Source organism: Agelaius phoeniceus, chromosome 8 (genome assembly GCF_051311805.1).
Source record: "Agelaius phoeniceus isolate bAgePho1 chromosome 8, bAgePho1.hap1, whole genome shotgun sequence".
NCBI classification, from domain to species: domain Eukaryota; kingdom Metazoa; phylum Chordata; class Aves; order Passeriformes; family Icteridae; genus Agelaius; species Agelaius phoeniceus.
Genome location: NC_135272.1, coordinates 14,770,511 through 14,794,150, shown reverse-complemented (window position 1 = coordinate 14,794,150; position 23,640 = coordinate 14,770,511). Strand labels below are relative to the sequence as shown.

The following is a 23,640-nucleotide window of genomic DNA, read 5'->3' as shown; positions in this document are numbered from 1 at the left end:
ATGTTAGGAATTCTGTATTTCCAGTTAAGTTGGGATTCTAGGTAAGTCCACAGAACAGATGAATTGTACTAAAAACTTCTGGAAATATTTGTAGCCACTGATGAAATTGATTCTGCCAAATGAGTTACTGTGATATCACCCTTTCCGTTCCATTTCTTTCTGAGGTTACAAAGCTGTTGTGGAGCTTTTAACGGTTGTGCTGCTGCATATGCTAATTGTGTTTTCTTGATTTAGGTGAAGAGGCAACTCTGAAACTAGCATATGAAGAATTGAGAAGGTGAGTGTAACAGCAGTAACATATTTGTTGGAACAAATGATGATAAACCTTAGCTTGAACTCTCTCACTGAACAGAGATGAAATCCTAAGGTCTGAGATGTTCCCATCAAGTGTGTTGTGCTGGTTTGGTACCTTATAATGGTTCTTCTGTCTGTCTTAATAGGTGGAAGATTGGATGAATGGGTTACACTTGCATGAACAGCATTAAAAAAGCCAATGTGTTTTTACCTCACTGGTAATGTTTGCCTGATGTTGATTGGAGCGAATAAAAATCTGTAAACTCTACCTGGTGTTGCGACCTCCTTTCTGGCTGGAACAGCTTGATGCAAAGTACCTCAGGCTGCTATATTTACATTTAGCATGCTTGATTTAGAGCAGGGACTAAAATAGGCTAGATGCTAGTCCTGCAAGTGTCTTAACTGAGGTGTCAAATACTGCTGGTGTGCAGGCTGCAAGTCACCATATTTTAGAGAAAGCTAAAGTTCAGTATTTGTTTCAAGTGTTTTAAGGAGAGAGCTAAACTTGTATATTTGCTACTAAAGTAATAGTCTACCAGTAATCCTGGTATTACGTGTTCAGGTGCAGATCTTCTCAGAACAAGTGTACAGCTTGGCCTGGGTAACCCTTTCCCAAGGGTTCTGGATTTTAACAACACAACACTTGGTCTTCAGGAGGGGAAAAGTTGGAGAGGTGGGAGATTTTGATAATACTAAATAACAAGAGTTACTGTTTATAAGTCATTAAGGCCTAAGATGTTTCTGCTTTCTAATGCTCCTTAATGGAAGCTTGCTTCTCGGAAAAATGATTTAAATTTCTCCCTGGTCGCAGGGGTGAGGTCAATATGGGAAAGTCAGCTTATGAAAGTCCGTTATGAAGAACTCCCTTTCCATAACACTTCAACTACTGCTGTAGCACTTGTAATAAGGAATAAAGCTACAGACCTAAACTTCAGCAGGATTATTTTCACATTATTAGTGTTGCTTAGAACCTTTCAATAAGAGGAGTAAGTTTGTTACATTTCCCACCCACTCCACCTGGTATAATCTTGAATTACATTGTGAAATGTTTTTATCCAGAAAACATTTTATCCAGAAAATCTTAATCCTAGAGAAAATAAATTTGGATGTTGTGTCCACATGTGAATTAAATCTTTGCTGCACTAAAAAGCCAGTAATAAGGTCTGTTTTCATCCAGAACTGATTAGTAGCCTCTTAATGTTCCCCCATTGTGTTACTTTTTAAAATACCACACTTCATTATGCCTGTTAAAGAGCTTGAAGGGACTGTCATAGCCTGCAGTATAAAAGAAATCTTCATGGAATGGTTGGCCTCTGTTTCTTAAGGTTCTGGCCAAGGCATCGGCTTCCTCAGCATACTTCTCTGGGGAGGCAAATCCACCAAAGGACCTGGTAAAAGTGAGAAAAGGAAAAGTTTTGGCTCAAGCCCCTTGCTTTATTTTCACAGACAGAATGCTCTGACTTAAAAAGCATGTTTGTGCACTTGTGCTGCAGTCTGTAGTTAGTAATTACCCATGCAGAACTAGCAGGCAAGCAGCATGGGTACTTGTTTTTGAAGATAAGATTTAAAACAAGTAAGCACCCAAGTACCAACTGCCCTGCCTGTCTTGTGGCAGTTAAGGACTAAAATTTAAGTGCTGGGAAAGCAGATTAGATGTTCTGTAAAACAACCTGTCTTCAGAAGATGGTTCTGGAGGTTGCATCTCTATGAAACTCAAAGCAGTTTTCAAATGTCTTCTAAAAGAAATCTGTGTTTCACAACTTGGTCACTTGTCTTTGTGGTAAGACACCCAAACATAAGATTGCCTGAGGGCTGGGTTTTAGCAATTCAAGCTCTGAACAGCAGGGTCTATCCATATTTAATCATCTCTTAAAAAAAAAGTGTAGCATACACTTAAACGAGGGCAGGTACTGCCCTGGATTCACGTGGTGTCAGCTGTGCTGCTCTTGCTTACCGGACAAAGAGAGCTGCTGCCTTCCGTTCCTCAATGAACACATCAGAGTCAGTGGGCTGGGGGGGACAGTCCTGGTGTTCAAATGGCACAAAGAAAGAGATCTTGAAGTCTGTGCAGCCTGATTTTACCAGGCAGGTCACTGGCACAGTCATATCAATCTTCATTTCTAGAGGAAAGGAGAACCAGGTGTCTTAAACTGCATCTCCCAGCTCCTCTGTTGTTCATTATTATTTGTGTTCATTAGCTACTTGTAATTATTTCCATTTAAAACCAGCTGTTCCTACCTTTTTCATTCTTTCCCTGGATGTAGTGGAAGAGTTTCCAGAAGCCTTGGCGCATTGCTTCCTTCTGGCTTTCCCCCCTGATGACCGTGCTGACCCACTTTGCTGTCTCATACTGACGCAGTTCATAGTCCTTTGCCTGAAAGGTAGCAAAAGTCACAGTAACCATGAGCTGGGTGTTGACAGACATTAGCAGCTGCTTTTTCCAAATCAGCATGAGTATTGCTGCAGTTACCATTGCCTCTGCTGAGCTCCAGCGAGGGGACTGCAGGTCCAGGGACAGAAATGTTTGCTTGAAGGACTTGATCATCTTGCCAGAGCTGGAAGGCAGACACAGTTTATTGGTATCTGTTAAATTAATATGGCACTAGGGCTTTTCAGTTGTTGCTGAACTGGTGGAAGGCCTGAAAAAAGGCTGAAAGCCATTGAGCTCTGCAGGAACAGAGCACCAGGACCAAGAAACTACCTCTGCTGGACGAAGTGTTCTTTCAGAATACACTGCCCTTGCCTCTCTATGATAGAAAGGTATTTCCTGACAGCAAAATGAGATCCTGCAAGTAGGAGTTTTGTGGGAATCTGTAAGTCAAAAGGCCTTCATCAGTCTGCTTGCTCCTGGATGAAAAAGCAGTAGTGGTGTGGTGGGTCATCTGGTGTTTACTCTGCTCTTAACTTTAGTTAGCCTCTCATGATAGCCTATGGCTTTCTTAAAGGCTTTTAGCCTCAGAGTCCTGTGGGTAAATGAGATTTTCTGCATTACTCAATGAATAACTATTTCCTTTAGAGCCTTCACATGGGAGGAAAAAAGGTGAAAACAAAAACACTGTTCCAAACAAAGCCAGTGAAAATATTCAAAACCAGTATTGAAATGATCAGATCTGGTTAAATACTGAGATTTTAGTGGCCCTCATAAATGACTTCTGTTGTTAACCAGGCAGACTGTAATATATGATGTACATTCTGACAGTCTCTGCCTTGTGTTACATTACAGTGTCCTTCACCCATCATGTTGCAAAGAGCACATAATTCAGTGATTATCTGGATTCTTAGGTCATAGAATGTTGTCTTCTCAGACTAAACTTAATTACCTGCTTCATAGGTAACAATGTGAATTTTGTAAAATCAACTGTCTTGTGCTATTTAATAGTTCCTTGGCTGTTACATCTTCTTGCCATACTTGGACTACTGTTGAATTCTATGAATCCCCTTCTGTACTCTGCCTAGAGGTGGCTACAGAGTTCTTGGGCTATGAGGTTGAAAAGTTGTTGTTAAACCACACCATAAAAAAAAATGCCACAAACCCTGGTGGTACTGGGGTCCTTTAGAGTCTGTAAAATAAGTAATACGTAGAGCCACTTCATTGTTGAGCTTTTTCCAGCAGCTCCTTCACTTGTCACCACAGATGAAGGGAAGATCAGAATCAAACAGCTGGATACAGCTGCTGCTGGTAAAGGCAGGTGCTGTTCCCTTCCCTGTCCCAGCCTGAAGGTGCATCATCTCCAGCAAACCTGACCAGAATGATGGTCACCAGGGCCTGCTGCCCACTTGTGGATACAGCTGCTGCTGGTAAAGGCAGGTGCAGTTCCCTTCCCTGTCCCAGCCTGAAGGTGCATCATCTCCAGCAGACCTGACCAGAATGGTGGTCACCAGGGCCTGCTGCACACTTGTACTCCAGTAATACACTTCATCCATGGTGTTTACAAATCAACAAAGCATCATAAAGCAGGAATCCATATAATTAGAAGCAAATATGAGGAATTACACTGAAACTTCCTCCAACAATTTATTGCTGCTTGAAAGACAGTGCTGCTGCTTCACTCTTGTATTAGCTACTGAACGAGCTGGTTTCTCTTTATTGGCTAATTCCAGCTGCTTCCCAACATACCTTTCTGTAGCTACTGGGTAGACCTGACAGCTCTGGATTTTGTGACTTTATGGCCAGTACTGTCAGTGACTGCATGTTAGAAATTTTTTTTTTAATTACATAAAACAATGCTTTGGGATGGGAGAGACAAGCAGAAGAATCCTCCAGATACAGTTGAATTTTTTTAGATGTACAGGAAAGCTGAACTTTGAAATGTCCATTTCTTCATATAAATATGTCTATAGGGTGTTCAGTTTATTTTCTGCAGCTGTTAATGCATGGGCCAAAGTGACAGACAGCAGGTTACACTGCTAGCACAAGTAAGTGCAGGCAGAACATGCCACTCCACAAACTACTAGTGCTATTAAGGAAGTGGAGAAGGTAGACATACTTACAGTTTCAGTCCTTGTCCTTCCAGCTGTTGCAGTGTGTCCTGTGCAGGCTGCACATCCTCATAAGATGCTGCATGTCAGTGTTTATTTGAGTTTGGGCAAGCTCCTCCCATGCCTCAACCCTACTGGAGGGGGCTACTGTTATGAAAACCAGAAGGCTGGAGCCTTGTCCTGCTCTGGGTCTCATTGGAGAGCCCCCACGCAAATGCCAAAGGCCCCACCTACTATCCACAAGGCAACACTGGGACCAGTGTGTGATGTGGCTCCATAAACAGTTTTGCACCCTTGTGTAACTTCCCCTGTTTGCCATGGCTGTGTGCCCACTTATGACAGGGTCAGTGGCAGGTTTTGTGCTTTGGGAGAAAGGATTTCACAGAAATAATGTGTCTCTCCCCCCCCACCTGACTTGGATTATGGGAGAGTGGTGCTATGCAGAATGCCAGCTTTTCCTTTTTACCACAGGGGTGAAGGGTAGGTAGAAATCTGGCTGCACACTCTGCTGAGACCATCCTCACGAGATTTTTGCTGGCATGTTATGAAAGACAGACAGTGTTCTCTGATGGCTGGCTGTTCTGAGCGGCATTTGAGGTTAATCAGCCCTCTTAGCCCTTGGATATCTGCACAAAGGGGTTATACAAAGCTATTGTGAAATCCTGTCCTGATTATAATACACACAGCGAAGCTGGGCTCTTCATTTAGCCAGCTGCAGCTCCAGACAGAGTTTGGTACCAGCACAATAGGGCAGATTAAACTGCACAGTTTGTGTTCTGAGAACACCTCTCAGTTTGTCATGGTTTGTGCAAATTCCTTGCAGCCAAATTCAGCTGAGCTCTCTGGGATGTTTTACATCAATAGCTGGGAATGACTTTTTAACAGGAAACCCACTTTGCTTGCTGAGAACTTCATCAGGATGCTGTGTGATACACTCCTGTTCTGAAAAGGGAAGTAAAACCATGCCAAAAAGCAATTGTGAATTTATCTCTAAAGCCACAAATCTCTGCAGAGCAGAAGAAAGTGGTGTACAGTCATTTGCTACTGGAGTTTATTCAGACAGGTTGAAATGTGTAACCACTTCTCTGCATGCTTCATGTTTTTTATTTTCCAGAGTAAAACATTTCTCCATTTTACCTGTGCTCTGCCTGGGTCAAACAGGAACAGCAGGAAGGTGATTGGAGGAGCAGAAGCTGTTTGGTCTTTATCAGGAGCCATAGGCATGGAAAGTCATGGGCTGGGGTAAGGTGAGCTGTCACCTTACCCTGTCACCCCAGGGATGGAAGTGTTTTTGAACACCACCAGATATGAAAAACAATACCCAGCAACAATAGTTTGGCAAATCTACACAAATTTATCCCAGTGGTGAGCATTGAGAAGTACTACCTTGGAAAGGGGGCAATAACTCTGTAGATAAAGGCAAGCCCAGAGTGGGTTCTCATTTGGTTTCTGGAGCAGAGAGGCCCAGAACAAACCCCCAGTGAGTTTGTGTGTCCAGCTGATGTCCCTGACAAAGAGTTGACTGTTCCTGGTGGAGCACCCCCAGGCTGGAGAACAATCCCCAGTGTTTTCCCAAGAGGTTGTTTTCCAGCACTTGTTTTTACACATAAACATTGAGAGAACATGTCAACAGCTGCATGAGACAGTAGGGCAGGCATGGGGACATGTATTCTGTTTATATACATTCCAAAACTTAGAGAATGGGGATGGGATTATGGTGCAACCTGACACACATTCTCACTAGTACCTCCAAACAGAGGAAAATCCAAGTACACAGCAGCTGTTAAGTCCCAAAGGCTCTGTGACTTTTGACCTCTGTGTAATGTCATAAGTATGTGTCTGGGACTTGGCTGGCATTTTCTAGAAAGCTAACAAAGCAATGTTTTTCTGTTCCCTTGCCTTAAGGAGCAGAGATGAGGGCACAAGCAGATAAAGGTATATGGTTTGTACCTTAATTTTACTGTCTTTATCTGGGCAGGAGCACTGTAATGAACTGGTACTTAAGTAACAACATTGATTGGATAAGGAAAAGGACAAACCTGTGATATGATCACTTGTGATTTCCACTTTTCCTCTGTGTAACAAGACCTTGAGCAACATTCTCCAAAACTGCTTCCATCTGCTGTGTGGCAGTACTACAACTGCTGCTGTCACATGGATGCAGTTGTGTTCTAAGTTACCTTTATCCCTAGAGGCAAGCACAGACTGTGTGCACAAGCAGGAATCTTTTCCACTGACCTAATTGTGTCAGGACTGCAGGAACCCAGGAAAAAAGTGTGTTTTTACAGTGGGGTTAATGCTAACTCTGAGTCATATTCTTGTAGCTGACAAGTCTGTAGTGTGATATGAAGAATGGGGGTGTGAGGGGCAGACAGGGATGTGAGGCCACTCACATTTTTTATCAAGTGGTCTCAACACAAAGCTCCAAGCAGTTTTGCATTGCTGCTTGAGCTTGTCAGAGAATCTTTGACAATTATTTTAATTTAAAAGAACTGAGTCTCTCCACATATAAATGGCCTTTACTTTTGTAAATATATGCTCATATGATGGTGCAGAAACCTCACTTTACAGCAAAGGAGTTGAGCATGTGATATTACTGTAGTTACTGTCCAGGGCAGTAGAAGTGTCCATATATGTTGTTAGATGAACTGTGGTTTACTGCAAATTCAGCTCCTAAAAGAAGCCTCTTACCTCCTTGCTGTAAAGAGAGCCTCCACATATTCTCAGTCCCAGCATGGAAAATGGGGGATTGAGAAAAACACACCATCTTCTAAAGAAGCAGTTGAATGTACTATAGTACTGTTCCAAGGAGGTTCCTTATTATCCTTAGGAATTGTGGAAAGGAAATCTATGCCATAACTGCAGTGAGGTGGTATTTAGACCTTGTGCTCTGACCTACACATTTTATATCAGCAGGGGAGTTTGTTACTATTGGATTTACCTTCAGCCAGAAGTCATCTGCTTTCTGGCAATGTGTGTGGGGATTTTGTCCACATTTCTGCCGGATTCCAGCTAGTTCATTACAAATGATGTGAAACTACTGCATCTCCTGCTTACTCAGTGACAGAGTTACCTAAATCTTGCTGAATGAGTGATTCTGTGCTCACTTCATCAGAGAAAACATGGAACTGGCTGCTCTTCACCAAATAAAAAGCTTCCTACACCAGAGTGGTGACTCCAGAGCACTCCTGACTTGGCATTTTCCAAGAGTTCCCTGCTGAAGCTCACATTTTGAAACATTCCAGGTTTGGGGAATTAATCTTAAATGAATCCTTGCTTCCAGCAGCCATAAAAAACATTCCTAAACCTTCCTGTCTTCTGTGCATGGGGCCCAGAGAGAAGCTATTTCAGCTTTATATACTGCTTTATTCACTGGATTGTTTCTACAATAAGGCTTATTTTAATATGGATCTGTTCTGGGATCTAGCTAGAAACTGAACTCCACAAGCAATTGTCTCAGCAAACTTTAGCCAGTGAAAAGAAGGTTCCTAGATCCACAGAAACTTCCAGTCCTCTCTGATTGCTGAGAGAAAATTAATTCATCTTCCCCTACAAATTCATCCACATTCTGTTATGGAAAGATTCTTCTCAGAAACAAGAACATGAAGAAAGGTAAGTTTTTATCTTCAAGATAGGAATATCTCATAAAGGGAAAGAGGTAACAGTGCTTGCTAGAAAAAAGTCTTGACACAAATTTATTGCCTTGCTGGTTTTGCTTTTTTAAATGGTTTAGAAGGGACTTAAGCCTAAACTGTGACAGAATACACCTTATTTGCAAATACAGTTCTGAAGAGGCAACAGCTGCTTGGGCAGAAACACAGTGGGCTCTGCATTTTCTTTCTTTGATCCCCCTTTCGAGAGTTTTAAAGTGATCTTTTCCTTCTCTTTTTCTTTACCTGCTTTGGCCTCCTTCTTCCCTTCCTCTCTCCCTCTCTCTCATTCTCAGCCTACTCCAGTCTGTATGCTGCATGGACTGAGACCACCTGGCAGCTCCTCTGTCAAGGACCTGAGTTAAGCTCCTGACTCTGCTGAGGGGTTCTGAAATTGTGGGAGCAGCCCCACATGTCTGAAAAAGCCCCTGATATGCAGAAATTGCCCTTGAGAGCTCAGGATTTCCCTGTGTAGTCCCAGGAACCTGAGAACATCCAGACATGATGCAAACCGGCCCAGAGAGTAGGGATTAATACGTTAAAGGAAATACTTTCCTTAAAATAATTTCCATTTCCAAAAAGGCATGAAGAGGTAACTGGAACTGAGGGTTTATCTCCTAAGCTTCTTCCTTATCTTACTGGCATGAATGTGGTTCATATCAGAACTCTCCTCTCGTCTAACAGTGGGTTATTGGTAGTGGGTGTGGGGTTTTGATGGGCACTTCTGTTCTTTAGATGATGTGAGTAAGGCCTTCAGAGATGGATTCTTCAAGAACCTGCTCTCTCTTCCTGTGTGTCCCCAGAATGAGCCAGTGCTGGGCTCTGCACCAGGTGGCACTGTTGGCTGCGTTCAGAGGTGAGCTTTCCTTCAAGAGGAACATCCCTGATCCTCTCTTGGTTGCCAGTGATCACTTCGGCTCCAGTGCACCCTGACAGTTCTTTCTATTTCCAGAGACATAAATTGGATTATGCTCTTGTTGACTGGTAATGGGAAAGCACTTTAACATCTAAAAAATTAATAACTTGGCATGTTAAAACATCTTTTATGTGACAGACACAGCAACCTGAATCAGAGAATCACAGAACTGTTTGTGTTGGATGGGACTTTAAAGAGAAGAGCCTATAGTTCTGAGCCCCTGTCAGGGAATGTCTGTGTAAGACTGTTAAGAACATGCTAAGTTAGGAAAATCCTCCAGGTTATGCTTAAGTCTAGAACAGTTAAACTGGCAAGTTTTCAGGTAGAATCAACAACAAACTTAATGATTTAAAGAAAAATTTTATATCCAGGAGGTTAGTATTTATTTTGATTTTTGCACATTTAGATTGAGAGCAGAGTAAATGTAGGTAGGTAGATACATACATACATAGATAATGGCATCACATCAACTCCCCAGATTATGTGCTTCTGAATACTAGCCAGCCATGATGGTACTTAAGAGAATTTTATCACTTTAACAAGTACTGTCTTTCTGAATTTTCATTTAGGCTTCAGTACTTCATATTTCTCTGGAAATAGACTCGAGTCTGTCTTTGAAAGAAAATTACATCTGGATACATTTGTTGATTGCAGAGACAAAGAGGCAAGACTGTAGTGTAATTATACCAAACCAGAAGTCCCCTTGAGAAATGTGATAGTTTGGATGTCAAAAATACATACATTTGTATGTATGATACATACATACATACACTTGTATCTATGTATGTATGTATCTACCCAGATACCTATATTTGCTCTGCTCTCAGTCTAAATATGCAAAAATCAAAATAAATACTGACCTCATGGATATTGAATTTTCTGTGTATATGTAGAGAGAACTGTGATTTGGGGGAAGTAGAAGTAAAGTTCAGGGGTGGTAAGTTGTAGTCAGTGTATTGGAAAGTAATGGAAAAGTTAATACAGCAGCAACAAAAAGTCTGAAGGAAACTTCTCAGCTCTGAGGTGCTGAGAAGTGTGAACACAATGCTTAAAGTAGCAGTAAAATGCTTCAAAATAGATCTCAAGCCCTTCCCAGTTTTCTTGCAACTGCTCTAGAACTCTTCTGCAGTTCTGGAATTCCTGCTTAGAGACAGTGCTAAAACTCTTCTGAAACCCTCTAAAATCACTCTGAGCTGATGTAAACATCCTATAGACTGTTCTAAGCAGCTCTAAAGTCCTGTGAAATGTGCCAGAACTCTTGTAAAGCACTAAACTCCTTTAGCTCTTCTAAACCTCTTCTCAGCACCTCAGAGCTCCCCTAAACTGATCTAAAGCTGCTTTGTGTTGCTGTAAGCAGCACTAATATGTCTTTAAATGCATCTAAAATGCCTCTAAATCTCTACTGTATAACTCTCAACTCCTCAGGTGGCTTTAAAATTCCTCTGAGGAGCTCCAAACAGCTCTAAAACCCTTTTATGCCAATCTCTGACTCCTACAGGGTTCTAAGTAGCTCTAAACCTCTCCAGGCTACTGTGAAGCTTCTCTCCTGTGCTGTCAACTCCATGAGGTAGCACTAAAACTGCATTAAAATACTCAGGAAATCTTGAGGACTTCCTCTAAATGGCTCTGTAGAGCACTGTCTGTGAACTTCCAGAAATACGCTGGTGCTTTGGGGAGGTGGAAAAGGTTGCAAGAGATGGAATTATTGAGCCTGGAGAAAGAGAAGTTACCTGTGGGGATGGAAGAGTGTAGAGAAAGGGGATTTCTGAAAGATCAGGATGACCCTCTAAGAAAAGGGAAATATATGTGCTTTGTAAGGAGCTGTTAATAAGGCAGAAACCCAGAGAGTGATCTCTGCATGCAAACAGCCCACGGTGAGCATATTTTGGGGTGGAGGAGGAATACCACAGCCCCAAACTCCTGAGGTCATTATGTGAATCCATGGAAGATGTGCTCCTGAATCACACAACAGGGGATTGTTCTCTCTGCAGGCACAGGCTGCTTTCAAAACCACGCTCTAATGGAAGATCTGAAAGTGCACACTGAAGACAATCTTTTAAAATATTTTTTGGACGTTTATTGCTATGAATCTGTTCAGGGCAGTACTTTGTCTTAGGGGATGCTCATAGTCTGCTGTTCAGATCTGCTGGGAGCAGATTTGCAGTTCTGGTGGGATGGGGAGGATTGTGCTGTGCATGACTGCTGTGGAGCCCACGCTCCACAATGGACACACATCTGGTAAAACCATGTTGGGCTGCATGGCAGGAACAGAAAGCCTGGGCTCCATTTGCCTTTCTCACACAGGGACATGGATCTGTCTGTGTGTCCCAGAGCAGGGACACTGCACTGTTATTGGGAGTGCTTCCAGCAGCTCAGCAGGGTTGTGAGGACATTAGGTGAGATATTTGGAAGAGCTTTCTCCGTGTGAGGGTATAGTAGAGGAATTGTATTTGAATATCTGTATAGAGGCTTTGCCCCAGAGGTCCTGGTTGCCCTTGATGGGCTGCAGCTGTAACCAATGAAGATGACCGGGATAAAAGGGGGAGGGTTAGCCAGTCAGGGAGAGCCTTGGAGGAGCCCTGACCTGAGAGAGAGCAGCATGTAGAAGGAGTCAGTGAAGATCTGTAGCCATGAGAATACACCAAAGCAGTATGGACTTTAGAAATCTGAGAATATCATTATGGACTCTAGAGAAATAATAGAACAACTACAATTGGTGACCCTGACGTGATAGTTAACAGAAGCTAAGACAGCCGAGAGCTGTGGCAGCCAAGAGCTGTGACAGAACAGCCAAGAGCTGTGGTGGTAGTTGAAGATAAGACAGCCGAGAGCTGTGGCGGCCAAGAGCTGCGACAGAACAGCCAAGAGCTGTGGTGATAGTTGGTAGAAGATAAGACAGCCAAGAGCTGTGACAGAACATAGCCTTTGAGTCAAAGAGCTGTGAAAGAGTATGGCCTTTGAGCAAGGAGCTATGTGTGCTGAACATGGCCTGTGAGTCATGAAGAAATGTATGTATTGTAATTGAACATCTGTACAACTGTTAACTTGAGTAAAAGAAAAGGGGGAAATATAGTAGAGGAATTGTATTAGAATATCTGTATAGAGGCTTTGCCCCAGAGGTCCCGGTTGCCCTTGATGGGCTGCAGTTGTAACCAATGAAGATGACTGGGATAAAAGGGGGTGGGTTAGCCAGTCAGGGAGAGCCTTGGAGGAGCCCTGACCTGAGAGAACAGCATGCAGCAGAAGGAGTCAGTGAAGATCTGCAGCCATGAGAATACACCAAAGAAGAATGGACTTTAGAAATCTGATAACAACAACATGAGGGTGGGCAGGCCCTGGCACAGGGTGCTCACAGAAGCTGTGGCTGTCCCTGGATCCCTGGCAGTGTCCAAGGCTAGGCTGGATGGGGCTTGGAGCAACCTGGGGTCGTGGAAGGTGTCCCTGCCCATGGCTGCGGGTGGCACTGGGTGACCTTTTAAGGTCCCTTCCAACCCAAATCATTCCAAGATTTTGTTTGTCTCCATCCTGTTATGTATTAATATTTAAAGGTTCCTTTTTTTATTTTTATCTTGAAGTCTGCAGATAATTACGGATAAAACAAACCAGCCTCATCTCTTGCACGAAGCATGGGCAGTAGGAGCCCCTGGGGGTCGCGGCTATGCAGAGGGGCCATGGGGGGCTGCGGGGCAGGCAGAGGCTGGGCTGGGCAAGGCCAGGCTGGGTGGAGCTGGGCTGGACTGATGAGGAGGCGCAGCTGGGCTGGGCTGGGCTGAGCAGGGCCGGCTGTGCCGCCGTCAGCTGCTGCCGCTGTCCCCGGCGCTGTCCCCGCCTCCTGCCGCCTGCTCGTCCCCGCACGGCCGCGGCTGTGGCGGCGCCCGAGGTGAGGGGGAGCCGGGGCAGAGCCCCCGCAGCCCGTCGCTGGGAATGGCTGGGGCCAGTCCCTGCAGAGCCGCCCTGCTGCCCGGCGGGCTCGGCTGCACAGCCTGCGGGGGCTGTACCCTTCCACAGAAACGCTTGAACAGAGATGGTAATCCCGGTTATTCCCTTTTCCCCAAACAGCTCAATGGCACCCCGAAAGAAGTTAAAGGGTCTCGTAGCTGCTACCATCACTCCAATGACTCCGGATGGGTGAGCTGTCAAAGTTGCACTGTTTATTGTTTCCTTCCACCCCTATTTTCCTTCTTTCTTATTTGGAACTGATCTGCTTGCTTTCTTGCCTTTTTCTTTTTTTTTTTTTTTTTTTTTTAATTTTTAAAATCAATCTCTGATGGGATTGGAGGAACTACTAAATTGTTCCCAGAGTTAGATTCCCCTGTCTCTGCTTCCTTCTGTTGCCAGCAAGTACTATGGCTCTGACTTTGGATCAGTCTCTCTCCTTTTCTGTTGCTTTGTAGGTGCAAATTAAATCATAGTACAGTTACACGTGTAGAGCATTGCAGTGTTTTCACATTTGTTAAGGAAAAATGCAGTCCTAGTTACAAAGAGCTCTTGAGAGTTAGAAAATAATTGTCAGAATCCGAAGGCCTTTTAGACTTCTCTCTATCTGAGCTAAGTCATGCATGCAGTCATGTGTGTATGAGTGCATGAAGTTAGTCTAAACTTGAAGAAAATACTGCAAGGACAGCACAGTTTTGAAAATAGCATCAAATTGAAACTTGAAATTCAGCTTTCTTCAGAGCAGGCATGGCAAACAGAAGCCTTCTCACTGCATTTTGATGTTGCAAGACTCAGTTGTGTGGAGTCAGTGGAGAACTCTGAGCTCTTGTGGGGGGTGTGTCAGGACCTGTACACGCTTTTGAGAGACACAGTGGAGATTTGCTAGTACAGGTCTCCAAAAGTGAACTTTACTTTATGTGCTGAAAAATAAGGCTCCATCCCAGTCAGGGAACTCATTCAATTGCAGTCACTGCTTTGATTCTTGCTTTAAAGGAAACTTGTTTCTGATTTTTTTTTTTTTATGACCCACATTTATTGCAACATAGTATTTAGTGACCTGAGCCCTCTGCCTGAACTGCATGGTCCTTGTCAGATATGTTCTGGGAAGGCATCTATGGAATTTTGAATGTTGTGTAAAACCTATCAAGACATCAGAATTGACTTCCAGACCATAGGTTTGGTCTGTATTTTTGACAAATGAAAACAACAGTGAAATATTATACACTAGTAAACAAAATAAGTTTGTCTTGCATAGAAGATAACCCAAGAATTTTCCTTCCCCTCTTGCCAGGGAATTCTGTTGCTCTCCTCATCCTTTAATGAGAGAGAGAGGTCAAAGTCACATCCAGCGGATGCTGTTTCCCTCTCTGTATCCAGCAGTTATAACATCCAACAGTTTAACCATTTGCCAGCACTTGCACAAATAACTTTGTTTGAAACTCTCCTGTTTCCCTCAAAAGAGGAAGAGGTTTTAGTGTCTCCTGTTCTCCCATATATCCCAAAAAAGTTCTTTGCTGTGACAAGCCTGCAGCAATTCCCAATAAAAGTTTGGAACAGCAAACTACTTGTCAGGAGGAAGAGAAACTGCATGAGAGAATTCAAGGCTAAGCTGCTACCCTCAGATGTTAAACAGATGTCAGGGGTTTCTTACCTCTGGGTAATCTGTGTGTGTGCAAAACCAGGGCTTCAAAATACATGGGTTTTTTTTTTTGGTTTCTTAATCACTAAGTTTAAAATAACTGTGGGTGGGGGCTTAATGGTTCCTTTTATTGCAGAAAAATTAACCTCCCAGTGATTCGTCAGTACGTGGATTATCTGGTAAATGAGCAGAATGTGAAGAATGTTTTTGGTAAGTGACAGAAACTGTGTTACAGCCCTTTTACCTGGATGGGAATCCTGTGATATCTTACCTAATAAGAGCTGTAGTGGGAAGGAATGTGGATGTGGGATCATCCTGGCCATTTATACTCACCAGTGGAGAGACTGCAGGCATCTGGTTTTGCCCACACCCCATTTCTGTGGGGGATAAAATAAGGTGCCTTCATAAGGTGATGTTCCCAAAGATGAATGGATAATGTTGTGTTGACAGAGAAGACTGATCTGAATGATTCTTCCCAAATCAAAAATGTTAGTTCTTGTCTTCAGTGAAACCAATGTGTGTAGATGAGGCCTCAGCCAGTGTGTTGTGTTTTGTTGTGCTGAAACAGTGAATGGCACAACAGGAGAAGGCCTATCCCTTAGCATCCAGGAGAGGAAGCAGTTGGCAGAAGAATGGATGTGCCAGGGAAAAGACAAGTAAGTAACTGAGAGGGAATGGGGGTTCCAGAGCTTATGTTATAATAATGCCTGATTGCAAAATGAAGTGTGCTGATGCCTTTTTTTTTTTTTTTTTTTTAGTATTGTGTTGCTGGGCTTTGTTCCCCAGCTCCTTTGTCACAGAAGTGTGGTTTTGCCTTTTGCCACTGCCAGTTAGCTGGTGTGTGTTCCTGCTGCTTAGAGAGCTTGTGAGAGTCCTTCTCTTTGGTACACTGAGAGGGGGGGATGAGAAAGGGCTTGGCCTTTTAATGTATTACATTATTTGTGTGACTGAAGCTGAGGTGTGACATGCCCTAAAGGTACAAAATTAGTAACAGAAGAAAGAATTCAATCTGCATCTGCAGCTGTGTATCCAATTGCAGCTTCATTCTCCCTTTCTTGTACCAGTCACAGCCTTGTACCCCTCACTGCTGCCTTTCTTTTGGATGCTGGGTCAGAGGATGTGCAGAGGAGGAGGTGTTTTGGGGGAGAAGGATAGTGAGGAGAAATAAACTGGGGTGAAGGATCATGGCCTTTATATCCCTGTCTCCTATGGATAAAAAGGAGAAAACCAGCAGTGGGGTTGATGGACTGGAGCATGGAGGATTCCCTTAGCAGGATCAGACAAGCTGTCAAAGGTGCTGTTGTGAGGTTGAACTCTTCTGGTAGGTTTGCAGAGAAATAGGTTTAGAAAGTAAAGATATACTTTGATTTCCTTTACAATTCCCAGCCTCCCCGTAAATCCTTTATGTCTTGATTTCAAATTTCCTAATAAAATACTAATATTCATCCCTCCTGAAAGCCTTGCAAGCACTACAGCAAGAAGTCCCACGTGAATCATGTTTAGAAATGTGTTTTCTTTCTTCCACCAGCACTTGCCCCTGTCAGCATTAATCCATGTTTCTGGTCATCAGGTCAATCCAGGCTCAACTCTTTTTTTTGGGTTCTTCTTCTGTGGCTGCCTGGGCTGAAGCAAGTAATTTTGGCAGCCTGGTAGTTCACCATCACTGAAACCTCCCCAAAATCTTCTGAATTTGGTTTTTTTTTTTGTGCAGATTGGACCATGTGATCATTCATGTGGGAGCACTGAATCTGCCAGAGTGCCAAGAGCTGGTGTGTATATATTTTTCACTCTGTGTGTGATAAATAGAAGCAGATGTACCTTCAGATACTTTCCACTCTGTCTTTTATAGGCAAGACATGCAGCAGCCATAGGTGCTGATGGCATTGCTGTCATAGCCCCCTTCTTCTTCAAACCCACAAACAAAGGTGAGTAGATGTGATTGCTGAGGCCTTTTGGTCATAGATAAAGGATGAATGTAATGTGCTTTCTTAGGAAAATATTCTGATAGTAATGTTTGCACAACTGTAATGGAAAAGCAAAACCTGCAAGAAGCATTTTTTAAAGAGGAGGGATAGTAGAATTGTCCTGGTAAGAAATGGGAAGGATGTCTTTTGGGATGTATTTTGTTAGCCTTTTGTAAGAAGAAGAATTGCTTTTGGAAAGAATGGTCTAGTTAACTAGTCTGTGTTCTGAATGGATAGTTTTGATGGGCCACACTAGGAAGCAGCTGGTTCCATGGTGACCCTTGCTGGGCACTGACCAAGCTGAGCAACTGCTGATACACAGGTGTGGCTCTTGTTACTGAGGTGATCAGGTTTGGTTCTGTCTCTCTAAGGTTACCTCAAATCTTGCAAACTGAGTATTTTGTCCTTAAGATCCTGACAATGGCATAAAAGAACCACATGAAGTGGAGGGCTGTAAAATAAATATTAGAAGTTGTCTGAATGAATTCTGAATGGAAATGTTCATGTGAAAGCACCATACCCCAGGGAGGTGAACGTGAACTTGATCCCTTGTCCTCTGTTGCACACAAGGGATCCTGCTGAGGTCACTTGGCACACAGATCTGGCACTTGTGAGAGCATGCCTGAGTTACACCTGTAACAGAATGAGTGGGAGCTACTGAAACTGGTTTGGCTTAAAAGAAATACTCTCTTTGGCTTTCTTAAGGGTCCTCCCCTGATTTATATCACATTTAATGTTTTATGACTTGTGAAGGGTTTTGTATGACTTGCTGTGTGTGTGCACAAGCTGAGGCCTCTCCACAGCCCCCATGCTGTGAATCTGAACTGTGTCTCCCTGTGGATGATCTCCTTCTCTTATGGGATCCCTGCTGGTTTCCTTCTAGATGAGCTGGTTGCTTTCATGCAGAAGGTTGCATCTGAAGCCCCTGAGGTGCCATTTTATTACTATCACATTCCTCCTCTGACAGGTGTGAAGAGTAAGTACAGAGTACAGATCTTTGGTGATTTGGTGTTTCTGAAAGCATGGATATATATTTAGTCTTAAATGTGTTGTTGCTGGTTCATTCCTAAACTTTTTCTGATCTAGTAGAAGAGTCTTACTCTGTCTTACTCATTGTTTTGGAGCTGTGTAGTTTACTGGGCTTAGGCTGAAAGTGAACAACTTGTAAAATATGAAGTCTTTCTCTTGGGGACAAGGCAGGGCACTGTCCCAGAAGAGGCCTATGTTCCCTCATATGAGATTGCTGTTGTGCACAGTTCGTGTGGAAGAGTTGCTGGATGGGATAAAAGCACAGATCCCCACCTTCCAGGGTGTGAAGTTCAGTGACACAGACCTCTTGGACCTGGCACAGTGCATACACAAGAATGAAACAGGGGAGTTTGAATTTCTTTATGGGGTGGATGAGGTAAGAAGCTTCTCTTAAAAGTAATTTCTTCTAAGGTACTCTCTTGCTTCAGCCTTGGGGAAGAAGTAACCCTGGACACTCAGTGCAAGGCAGTTTTGCTGCTCCCTCTCACTACCCCTTTTTTCCCTTTATTTTATTACATGAAGTAATTTTTTTTTTTACTTTTTTTTTTCTCCCTCCACCCCAAACTAGCAACTGTTGGGTGCACTGGCACTAGGGGCAAATGGAGCAGTTGGAAGGTCAGTATGTCTTGGACTCCTTTCCCTCACACATACACTGTGCTGTTTTATCTTCCACTATCTGCATAGTATTTCCTTGACTGTTTTCAGTCACAGCAATGGAAGATTTTGCAGGATAGGGATATACAGAGGCAAACAGACACACAATCCAGCCCCAGTCCTAGTGATGGGACAGTCATATAACCCAGGATCTCAGATCATGTTCCTTTGGGTGATCATTGCTGTGGTTTCTAAGCTGACCCAAAGGTTTCAGTGTACTTTTTATCCTCATGGCAACTTTTGAAGTAGGTAATCACTTCTATCTGCCTTGGGTAAGGAACCAAATCCCAGAGAGGAACCAAATCCCAGAAAGGTTAAAATTGGTAGTTCACATGAGCAGTCTGTGAGGAAAAGGGCTGTGCTGAGTTTAATTTCTAATTTCTCCTCAGCCCCTCATATCAGGCTGATGAGATGAATTACTATGTGATACCTGTGTTCCCATCTAGGCAATCCATTAAATGAACAAGCAACTGGAAAATTAAGTGATTGACTTTCCTTATTGCCTGATGATGTATTTTTATTTTTAGTTTTGGAAAGCAGTTCCATTTGGAAAGAACTGGGAAGAGAAATCAGCTCTCTTAATTCTTCCATGGAGCTTGGCATACTTCAGATGCTTGACATTAGATTGCACCCCACAGAAATTCCACTAATTTCTCTCATAATAATGACAATGTCAACAACAAAAGCCTATGGTTACTTCCTTTGTTTCACTGGTTTTAAGTTCCTTCTTTGCATTTACCAATTCTATTTTTGGTTTGGTTTTTTGACAGTACATACAACTATTTGGGCCAACAAACCAATCTCATGTTGCAAGCCTTTGCAAAGCCAGACTTTGCCTTGGCACAGCAGTATCAGGTACAGCATCTTCCCAGGCCTCCCTGGGAGCAACTTTCTTTGTCTTTGAGCTTTACTGTGGCTGTTCTCCATGTGCTTCTCTCATCCATACTGAGGCATTTTCTTTCTTATCAAAGAAAAATTCTTTCATCTTCAACCTCCCTTTTGGTTATTCATCCATCCTCACTTTTTTGACCATTACTCACTGCCTTTTAACCACTTACCCTTCAACTCTGATCTCATCCATGCAAGTGAGCAATGATATAAAATATAAACATAGTAGTTAACACCTTCAAATTGGAGGGTGTTAATAAATTACTGTTGGTCTTTTCTAGTTTCTCACTGGGGAATTCCTTAACTTTGTCATCAAACTGGGTAAGTAAACTGAATAAACGCTGCTTGTTTCCCTCACTATATTTAAAAGTGCAAACTTTCTGCTTCTCAAACTTTCATGTTGCTGTACTCTTAGAACTTCCTTCCTGAAAGATTTTGCAGTGAAAAACTGTTGCATCTGCTGTTTCCCAACTTAGTAGCAGTTGGGAGCTCAACAAAGGGAGCTGACCAAGCATCCCTGACAGATTCCACTCTCCCTTCCTTCCTTCTGCTGTGAAATCTCAGAGGTTTAAAGCTGTGACTCTGTGATTTACCCTTGTTCTTATCTTGACTCTTTCTGTGGGTTGATTTTTTTTGTTAGGTTTTTTTTTTCCTTTCATCTCCAAAAGCTCATTTCCAGCTTTATTTCAACAGTAATTTTCTGAAATGGTGATGCCCAAGTAGAAAATAGCTCTCATACTTCTCTCTCTTGCCTTGCTGTAATTAAACAGGAATTTTGTTGAAGACTGTAGAAGGCCAAACATTTTAAAATTGAATTATTTCTAGAAACAATATCAAGTTTAAATATAAAAAGCAATTAAAACCAACAGAGTGGTCTAGGGAGACTGAAACAGACAGGAAATGTTTACATTAAATTATACCAGACATTTAATGAAGAGAACTGTTTGCTGTGGGTTTCCTGTACATACACAAGCCCTGATGAATCTCACCAAGCTTTAGAGCCTGGTTGTATTTCTTGGGTTCAAAGTCAGAGGAATTGCATTATTTTTTAGCCTTTAGATGAAGAGGCAAACACTAAATATCCAAAGGTACATAAGAAGTCGTGAGCTATGGGCAGAGAGCAGGATGTTGCTACTCCCAAGGCTTGGCTCTGTGTGAGTCTGCACTGGGGAATGCTTACCTATGAATAAATGTAGTGACTGGGTGTAATTTTTCCTGCAGTGTCATTCCTGTCTGCAAGCACAGTTACCTCTTTTCAGTTATTCTGTTTTCACTTCCAAGAAGTGCTTGAAGCCTTGTTGACACTGGGTTACACAGAAAATCCATACTGCTGCTTTTTTGGACACCTGTATTGAGGCTGCTTGAAGGAAAGTGGTCTGCAAATGTCCTGATTTTGCTTTTGTCTGCCCAGGTTTTGGTGTTGCACAGACTAAAGCTGTGATGACCTCTGTTTCTGGCATTCCCATGGGACCTCCAAGGCTTCCTCTTGTTGCTGCCTCCAGTGAGTTCATCATCAAGGCCAAAGCCAAGCTGGACAGCATTGTGTGGCCTAATGGTGACTGAGCATGGAGTCATGGAGTTGCTACATTGAGAAGGACCTCTAAGATCATCAGGTCCAACCATTAACCTGACACTCCTGAGTCCAGCACTGAGCCACATCCTCAAGTGCCACGTGTATGATGTTGTTCACTGTCATGTCCACCTGGAGGTTTCTTTGCTGGGATTCTCTGCCGTGTGACACATCCCCCACATGATGGGCATGATTTCTTTCAGGGAACTGGCCATGTGCCCAAGCTCCTTCCTGTTAGGGCTGGCTTTGCTGGGGCAGGTGTGGCCTGACATTTTATACTGCTCCCCTGGAGCTCTGCATGTTCCAGGACTGACTGGGATTGTTCAATTAAAAAAGAGCAAGTTTTTCCCAGTTGGAGGAGAGGGCCGATAACTTTTGCCTAGAAAGGAGGAAGATCTGTCTCTACCACCTCTCAGCTGGATGGTGTTTTGTCCTCTCCATAAGGACACTACATTGTGGGTTTAAACAGCAGTATGACACCATCATTGCTCAGGCTGGTATCTGTTCATCAGAGTCACTGGGACACTGTCTGTGCATGTAAAATCCTGCTTCTGTCTGATTTCTGTGTTTATACACCTTAATGCAAAATTAAAAAAAGAAATCCCTTTTGTAACAGCAAGCTTTGGATCACTAATAAGCAGATATTTCTCCCATTTTTTTTTGAGCTGTGCACCTCCATGTGGCAGTGCAGAATGCTGTCATGCAGGTTAGGAAGGCATAGAATCATAGAAGGGACCTTAAAATCATTCCATTCCATCTCTTGCCATGGGCAGGGACACCTTGCACTATCCCAGGTTGCTTCAAGCCCCATCCAACCTGGCCTTGGACACTTAATGGAGGGGGCAGCCGCAGCTCCTCTGGGAAACCTGTGCCAGGCCTGCCCACCCTCACAGGAAAGAACTTCTTCCTAATATTCCATCTGACCTTGCCCTCTGGCAGTGGCAAACCATTCCCCCTTGTCCTGTCCCTCCATCTCTTGTCCCAAGTTCCTCTCCAGCTCTCTTGTGCCCCTTTAGGCACTGCAAGGGCTCTGAGGTCTCACCTGAGCCTCCTTTTCTCCAAGCTGAGCACCCCCAGCTCTCCCAGCCTTGTCTCCAGAGCAGAGGGGCTCCAGCCTATGGAGCATCCTCGAGGCCTTCTCTGGACTCGCTCCTGAAAGGGCTAAAAGCACTGTGTCTAGGCATACTTGGGCAAGAATAAGATGCATCATAACCGGTATAGAAGCTAGCAAATATTAAGCCACAAGCGAAGGATGAAATTTGGCAAGAAACAGGGACCAAAACTTGCATAAAATGAAGGACAGAGCTTGCTAAAACCAGTGAGGAAATCGCTGAAACAGCTAACAAGAGACTGCCCATGCCTAGAGGGGAAAGGTGAAAAGGGCACGGCGAGGAAGACGTCCAGCCTTCATCAAAGGAGCAGGGAGGGGGATGCGGAGCCTTCCTCAGCGCGGCCACCAGGGTGCACTGCGCCTGCGCCTATGCTAATGATAATAATTCTAAGATTTAGTTTGCATAACCACACCTTTTCTAAGGAAAATAATGAATATGCATGAAGTATTACCATATATTGTAACTTGCTATGTGCCAGGGTGTGCGCTGGTAGGAGGAGTGATCCCGGCGCGCTGAGTAAAGCAAATACCCACGGTTTGGACTCTGGCTTGGAAGTGTCTCTTGGCCAGGTTTGGGGCGATTCAGCAGCTCCATGTCCTGATGTTGGGGCCACAGAGCTGGAGGCAGCTCTGCAGGTGGGGTCTCACCAGAGCAAGTCACCTGATGTCACCTGAAAGGTGCATTTTGTTGTGTCCTGGGCTGATCCTCTTGCTGGCAGATGATCCTTGTGGCTGAAACACAAGGGGTCCCATGCCCTGACTGCTCCTCATGAAAGCAATGATTGCAGGGTGGCTGGAAGCAGAAAAGAGAGATCTGGGATGTACTGGGGCACTTGAGTGGTTTTGCCACAACCAGTGGCACCACAGATCACAACAACAGAATTGTGACGGATTGCGTCCAGAATTTCTCTTTCAAAATTCTTCAGAGGTAAAGCCTCTCTCTCTTTTTGGAACTAAGAAAAAAGTCCAGGACATTTCCAAAATCTCCAAAAAGCTCCTGAGGGGCCAGGAGCTCCACATCTATACTTTGCCTCACTTTTCTACACTTTTCCTTTACTCAAAGGAAAAGCTGCCAAAGAACAGGTCATGGTTTGTACTTTTTCCTGGCACAGCACAACTCACCCCCACACCCACCCCAGCACTTCTGAAAACGTGCTGTGTATTTGTGCTGAAATCCAGCCTCTTACACTTGGTGCTACGTTCAAGCCCTTCTGGAAAATGAAGAGCCCAGGGCAAGGCTGACAGGTGCCAGGACACACACTCACCCTCTGCAGTTCCTGATCCTGCTCCAGGCGGTACATGAAATCACTTCTCAGCTCCGTGCTGATTTGCTCCGGAGTGAGCTGCAAGTGCAAGACATGGTTTGGAGGCTTTGTGACCCCTCTTCTTATCTACATCCTAACTTCAGGATCACATCAGTCACACCAACATGGTGATCCCAAATATCCCTAAAGGATCATTTCCTGCAGAACTCCTTGAAATCAGTTATGCCTCTGAGCTGTTTTATTTC

The 23,640-nt window shown here is 43.6% G+C and overlaps 2 protein-coding genes, 1 long non-coding RNA gene and 1 other non-coding gene across 6 annotated transcripts; 3 read left to right on the top strand and 1 right to left on the bottom strand.

Moving 5' to 3' along the window:
* The first annotated feature begins 43 nt into the window (after nt 1-43).
* LOC143694632 (uncharacterized) lies at nt 44-562 on the top strand. The gene is made up of 2 exons (XR_013183218.1): nt 44-277; nt 441-562. It is a non-coding gene; the product is annotated as an uncharacterized LOC143694632 (long non-coding RNA).
* LOC129124126 (small nucleolar RNA SNORD47) lies at nt 93-167 on the top strand. The gene has a single exon (XR_008534789.2). It is a non-coding gene; the product is annotated as a small nucleolar RNA SNORD47 (small nucleolar RNA).
* Nucleotides 563-1,219: 657 nt separating the features above from the next.
* HEBP2 (heme binding protein 2) lies at nt 1,220-4,982 on the bottom strand. The gene is made up of 5 exons (XM_054638830.2): nt 4,786-4,982; nt 2,765-2,849; nt 2,533-2,668; nt 2,249-2,414; nt 1,220-1,682 (listed from the first exon to the last, which is right to left on the bottom strand). Exons 2-5 carry the CDS (start codon nt 2,837-2,839, stop codon nt 1,508-1,510), a joined length of 552 nt encoding a protein of 183 aa, XP_054494805.1. The 5' UTR covers nt 2,840-2,849; nt 4,786-4,982; the 3' UTR covers nt 1,220-1,507.
* Nucleotides 4,983-13,077: 8,095 nt separating this feature from the next.
* Nucleotides 13,078-21,634, top strand: NPL (N-acetylneuraminate pyruvate lyase). 3 transcript variants are annotated; one of them, XM_054638022.2, is made up of 12 exons: nt 13,078-13,219; nt 13,399-13,467; nt 15,051-15,124; nt 15,483-15,570; nt 16,626-16,683; nt 16,764-16,839; nt 17,762-17,854; nt 18,075-18,283; nt 18,476-18,522; nt 19,332-19,416; nt 19,731-19,770; nt 20,861-21,634. In XM_054638022.2, exons 2-12 carry the CDS (start codon nt 13,403-13,405, stop codon nt 21,010-21,012), a joined length of 987 nt encoding a protein of 328 aa, XP_054493997.2. In that variant the 5' UTR covers nt 13,078-13,219; nt 13,399-13,402; the 3' UTR covers nt 21,013-21,634. The 3 variants fall into 3 exon arrangements, with proteins under 3 accessions (XP_054493997.2, XP_077038169.1, XP_077038168.1); XM_077182054.1 differs by lacking the exon at nt 13,078-13,219 and having other exon boundaries at nt 13,226-13,467; XM_077182053.1 differs by lacking the exon at nt 13,078-13,219 and having other exon boundaries at nt 18,135-18,283.
* Nucleotides 21,635-23,640: the final 2,006 nt, after the last annotated feature.